Here is a 6,695-nt window from a genome sequence, read left to right on the forward strand (position 1 = left end):
AGCAAGGTTGTGTCATCTGCATAACGCAGATTGTTGATAGATCGTCCACCAATCCTAACGCCATGCCTCTCCTCATAGAGCCCCACCTCTCAGATAATCTGCTCCGCATACGGGTTGAAAAGGTATGTTCAGGTTGAAAAGCACATGTTGATCTAACTCTAGATGAAGGACAATTCCCTGGAGAGGGACATGATGCTTGGAAGGGTTGAGGGTCAGCAAAGTAGAGGAAGACTCTCAACCAAATGAACTGACACAGTGACTGCCGCAGTGGTCTTTAGTGTGTGAAGATGGCACAGAATACAACTGGGTTCAGATCCACTCTTCATGTACCGGACCATGAACTGGTAGGCTAAGTTAGCTTTTTCTTTAGCCATTACAGTTAGCTGCCTCTGGTCTCCAGCTCCCTTATCTGAAGACAAACGGTCTTGCAAATCAGCATCAGTTGTGGGACTAGGATAGGAGGAAGAGGGCTTCCACTCTGTGAAGCAAGACTTGAGGCAGCAAGATTCTGGTGAAAGAGATCCTGTGGCATTGTTTTAGACAAATGCTGACAAGGTGTGACCTGAGGTTTCTTGCATTTGTGCTGGCCACAGTTAAAGGGGTGTCTTTTCTTGCCAGATGTATGCAGAAGAAGCTGAATTAAAACTGCTGTGGTAAATCTTGCTTAATGATTTGGATTTGGCTGCTGAACTGAAACCAGAACTAAGCCTTATTGAGGAACCGCGCCTTGGAACTGTTGGGCTAAAGCCTAGATGTATTGTGAGATATTCTTTGTCTCCCCCACTCACTGTCCCAATAAAGCCATTATTGGTATCCTAAGTGTGAGTCCGTTAGTTAGCAATGAATAAATGAACCTCTTGCTGCTGTTGCTGGGGCTCAGGAGGCATCTTGGGGTTGGGCTATAGGCTCTTACCTGTTTTCTGCTCTGGGGCAGTGAGGGACTATGTTATTTTTACTCCTCTAGCCTTTGAGAAAGACACTCATGGTCTTGTACCTATATGGTCTGTTTTCTGCTTTTTAGACAAGGCACTAGTTGGACTCCACCAGCTGCTCCTTGGGAGAAAGCTGAGCAGTCTCCTTCCATAAGAGTATACAGCCTCAGAAACTTGATGGAGGGTCAAAAGCAACTCAATGGTAATGGGTTTAGATTTTTTTTAAAAAATTTTGGTAAATCTCTTTACATTTTCCCTCAATATTGTGCTCTTGTGTCTTTACAAAGCCGTCTTGGCTTTGCCGGTTTAAGAAATATTCCATGTTTTATAGTTATTTCTTTGAATTAAGTTTTCATATTTAATTCTGGAATTCATCCAATATGCAATAAGGTGAGAATACAACCTCATATTCCCAAATTTTTAGCCATTTGTCCAATTTATATTTACTGAGCAAGGATAATCTTTCTCACCAATTTGTAGTCCTTATTAAATTATTATTTGTAGAAGGGCTGTTTATCAGTCAGTCAAAATTTTTCATTAAATCTTCATGTTTTCTGGCTTTACAATACTTCAGTTATTTAATAGTTAATTCTATTTTGCTTTCTCCTTATTATTTAATTTTTCCATGAAATTAATGAATTGTGTAAAATTAGTCAAGTTCCCAAGTTACTATCTGGAGTAGAGATGTCTCACTGAATAAAAGGTAAACTTCTATTATGTTTGAAATACTGTATTTTGAGTTCTGTTAGTTCAACAGTGTAGCTTAACCTAATATGGGACCTCTTTCAGCCCTACCTCTTATATTTCCTCAGAGGATAAAACTATTTACTAGTCAAACTAACGTTTTCTTTGCTATGTCTCACATATCTTTTCTTTTCGTGCCACTGACATTATTTTCCTCTATAAAACTACCTAGCTATTTTTCTAAGAGTTCATTTGAAAGTTCTCTTTCTTACGAGGACTTCTCTGATCTTTAATAGTAAGGAGTTACATTCTAACCCAACGGCATATGGTTCAAATCTACCAGATGTTCTGCAGGAGGAAGATGGGCAATCTCCTCCTGTGCCATCTACTGTCTCTGAAAATCCACTGGAGGGTCAGCTATGAATTAGTTCCAACTGGACAATATGTAACAACAACAAAATAGAGTATCTAATGATAACAGTTATAATCTGGTGATACAATTATTAAGTGCACACATTTGGGGCAAACCTGGGTCAAATGTTATCTCAGAGACACTGGTACTATGTTACTAAGTTTTAATATTAACTGTTATTTATAACTAATAAAAGAACAAATACACACTACTCATGTACAATCCATCTGAACAGATAGGTATACTATAAGAACAGACTAAAATTTGAGGCGTTGGGCTCAGTTCTAACACAGATGGACTGGTTAATTGTATAAATGTTAATATACTGGGTTTGGTTTTTTTAGTGAAAGGGCATTTTCTTACAGGAAAGTAGAAATATGATTGGCAAAAAGCTTTATTATGCTTAAATAATTCCAGATTATAAATGGCTTTACTAAAATTTATGAAAGCCCACTTCATTTACCTATAAAACTTGCTTCAGTTGAAATGGTTAGATAAAATTCCTCCATGGAATTTACACATATTTACATATTGTAAAATTATCAGACCAACAACGTTGGTAGTTTTTCCATAGTTCCATTTATTCAACATCTGAAAAATTTGGATCAGTCCATGTATGTTGTTGTTAGATGTCACTGAGTTGAGTACGACTCATAGAGACCTTATGAACAAAAGATCTGAACCCTGCTATATCCTGTGCCACAGGAGTCCACTGCAGCAGTCACTGTGTCAAGCCACCTGGCTGAGGGTCTTCCTCTCCTTCACTGACCCTCCACCCTTCCCAGCATCATGTCCCTCTCCAAGGAATTAGACCCTGAAGGAACTGGCAAGAAACAAGGCTCCAGGAGTTGACAGCATAACAATTGACATATTTCAACAAACAGACACTGCCCTGGATGTGCTCACTAAGTTGTGCCAAGAAATCTGGAGAACAGCCAGCTGGCCCATTGACTGGAAAAGATCGATATTTGTACACATTCCAAAGAAAGGTGACCCAACAGAGTGTGGAAATTATCGAACAATATCATTGATATCACATGCAACCAAGATTCTGCTCAAAATTATCCAAAAACATTTGGAACAATATGCCACCAGAGAACTGCCAAATGTGCAGGCTGGATTTAGAAGAGGTCGTGGTACTAGGGATATTATAGCTAATGTCAGATGGATCTTGGCAGAAAGCAGAGAATACCAGAAGAATGTCTATCTGTGCTTCATTGACTATGCAAAGGCTTTTGACTGTGTGGATCACAACAAGCTGTGGCTGACTCTAAGAAGAATGGGAACCCCAGAACATTTGATGGTGCTAATGCGAAACCTATACTTGGAACAGGAGGCAGTTGTCAGAATAGAGCAAGGAGACACGACATGGTTCAAAATCAAGAAAGGGGTCCGTCAGGGATGTATTCTGTCTCCATACCTTTTCAATCTGTATGCAGAACACATCATCCGAGACGCTGGGCTATACAAAGAGGAATGTGGAATCAGGATTGGTGGAAGAATCATCAACAACCTGCGTTATGCAGATGTCACAACCCTGCTTGCTGAAACTGAGGAGGACCTGAGGTGCTTGCTGCAGAAGATCAAGGACTACAGCCTCCTATATGGACTGAAGCTAAATGTCAAGAAAACAAAGATTCTAAAAAAAAAAGAAAACAAAGATTCTAACCACTGGGCCAATTGGCAGCATCAGCATGGATGGTGAGGAGACTGAGATAGTTAACAGTTTTAATTTACTTGGCTCCACAGTCAACGCTCTTGGTAACAGCAGCCAGGAAATCAGGAGAACGAACTGCATGGGAAAGTTGGCTGTGAGGGACCTCGCAAGAGTACTGAAGAGCAACGATGTCAGGCTGGAGACTAAGGTGCGCCTGATCCGGGCTATAGTCTTCGTGGTTATGTGCTATGCATCAGAGAGTTGGACAGTGAATAGGGCTGATAGAAAGAGGATTGATGCCTTTGAGCTGTGGTGCTGGAGAAGAGTGTTGAATATACCATGGACTGCTAGGAGAACAAACAGGTCTGTCCTGGACAGGGTGAAGACAGAGTGTTCCCTGGAGTCAAGGATTCTGAGGCATGTTGCAAGGAGGGACTGGTCCTTGGAAAGGGACATTATGTTTGGCAGAGTGGAGGGGAAGCGAAGGAGAGGAAGACCTTTGGTGAGATGGATCGATTCTGTGACTGGAGCAGTGGGAATAAGTGCGTATGAGATGGCTAGGTTGGCACAGGATAGAACAGCATTTAGAGCCCTTGTACATAGGGTCGCTATGAGTCGCAAGTGACTCGATGGCACATAACAACAACAACAACAGTAATATACTCAAAGTAAGTGAGACAAAGCCTCATCATTCTTGCCTCCAAAGGGCACTCCAGCTGCACCCTCTCCAAGACATATCTATTTGTTCTCTTGGCTGTCAGTGGGATGTTTAGTGCTCTTCTCCAACACCACAGCTAAAAGATGTCACTTTTCCCCCTTCACTGTCTAGCTTTCAGATGCACAGCAAGTGATCAGAAAGACCACAGCCTGAATCAGACGAACCATAGTCTTCAAATTGGCATCATTACTCCTCAATTATTATTAATCTAACTGCAGATTTTCCCAGTGCAATGTGCCTCCTTATTTCCTGACTGCTGGTACCAAGGGTGTTAAATGTGGATCCAAAGAAGATGAAACTGTTGACAGTTTCAATCTCTTCTCCATCTATCATGATGATACCTATAAGTTCAGTGGTAAGAATCTGTTTTTCTTGACATTGAGAGGAAAGCTCAAGGCTGAAGTCTGCCTTTCTTGATCTTCTGCAACAAGTGCTTCAAATCCTCCGCACTTTCAGCAAGCAAGGTTGTTGATCTGCCTAACACAGGTTATTGAGGAGTCTTGCTCCAATCCTGATGCCACACTCCTTTCCACAGAGTCCAGCTTCTTGAATAATTTGCTCAGCATACAGATTGAATAGGTGTGGAGAGAGAATAGAATCCTCATGCACTCCTTTTCTCAATTTTAAGCCATGCAGGTTTCCCACGCTCTGTTGGCACAACAGTCTCCTGGTTCAGGTACATGTTCCATATGAGCACAATTAAGTGCTCTGGGATTCACATTCTTCTCAATGACAGCCACACCTTGTTATGATACACAAAGTCAAAGCCTTTGCATAGTCAATAAAGCACAAATAGATATTCTTCTGGTATACTACAGAACTAAAGCTGTTAGAAATCAGTTAATCTTTGGATAGGTACATTGAACTTATACATATTTCCTCAAACTAAAGGTCTATTATATTTTACATAGACTTTCTGACAGATTAAAAGAGACCTTATACTAACTATTCTAAAGAGATGTATACTGAAGAGATCTTACCTGTTGTTTAGGCATCTCTCTATCCTCTAAAATAGGGTTTCTCACAACATTCTGTTGTTCCTGTATATGAAATTAGAAAATTATGTAGCTATTTACTTAAAGACAAATATAATTAAGGAAAAACAATAACCAAGTACCCCCAAACCATAATCATTACATTTCAATTTGTTGATGATCGCTAACTGAAATTCCAAGTTATAACTAGTTAATAACAGATATTAAAGTTACTCAATGTAGTACACTTTAAACAGCATATAAGCTACAAAACCATCAATGTTAGTATTTATATTATAAAAATGCATTTGAGTGTTTTATTTTTCTTTTTAAAATGTTTTTAAATTTATTATTTTGTGTGTGTACTGTCAAATCGGATTCGAACTGGTGGATTCGAACCTTGGACCTGAGATTGCAGTGCAGCTTCTTGCCACGAGGCCACCAGAGCTCCCTGAATTTGAGTGTTTTATATGCAAGGCTAGTAAATTATATAACTTGAAAATAACTATACAATTAGCTTTAGATCATAGAAGGGTGAATCATAGATAGAAACTCTTTATGCCTTGGCATTTGGTTCAAGAAAAAATTTGTTTTCATCCTATTTGTCAATTCATTTCTACAATTTACGTTCCTTAAGGGATGAAGATGCTAAACACCTCCCAGATCATATGAATTATCCTGATGTAGCTTACCTTACTACCCTTAAGGCTATTAACAGATACAAGAAATGTTTTAAAGCAACAGTTAATAAAAACAATTTTCAATTAGGAGTCATACTTTCGTACATCAGCTACTCTATATATTGGGAAGAATTAAGAAGTTCAGCAAATATTTTGTCAATGAGAAGAAATGTACAGGGAGGTACATGTTTAAAAGGAGAAATGTCAGAGTGGTGATTTTTTAAAAAACACTTATATATTTTTAGTTAATGTTAAGAAATGCCAAGGAATTTGCTGATTCCCAGCTCCCCCCAACTTTAAAATACAGCAGCTATTATATTGTCTTAGAAATCTAAGACTGTATTTTAATTGGAAAAAATTTTAATGCTATTTTGAACTGAATCTCAAACTTGTAAAATAAAACTGCTCTGCTTAATAAGTTATTATCTAACATTTTTTTACCTTCCTTGATGATTCTTTAAACCTCTGTAAATCCATGCTATTCCTGTGTCCTAAAAAGAAAAAAAACAAAAACACACAAAACTTAGTTTTTCCTTGCCTACTGAAACAGATTTGTCCTGGAAAGGGTTAAACCGGGTGGCTCCTTGGAGGCAAGGATTCTGAGGCTCTGTCTAACATACTTTGGACATGTTGTGAGG

At 39.0% G+C, this 6,695-nt stretch overlaps 1 protein-coding gene across 1 annotated transcript in view; it reads right to left on the minus strand.

Moving 5' to 3' along the window:
• The window catches only part of TRPM7 (transient receptor potential cation channel, subfamily M, member 7), a 160,006-nt gene that overhangs the window by 24,017 nt on the left and 129,294 nt on the right, over positions 1-6,695 (minus strand). The window contains 1 exon segment of the mRNA XM_006895330.1: positions 6,489-6,548. Within this exon segment, the coding sequence (XP_006895392.1) occupies positions 6,489-6,548 (60 nt within the window).

Source organism: Elephantulus edwardii, unplaced genomic scaffold, assembly GCF_000299155.1.
Source record: "Elephantulus edwardii isolate Elephantulus edwardi_28Jun2011 unplaced genomic scaffold, EleEdw1.0 scaffold00164, whole genome shotgun sequence".
Lineage (NCBI taxonomy): Eukaryota > Metazoa > Chordata > Mammalia > Macroscelidea > Macroscelididae > Elephantulus > Elephantulus edwardii.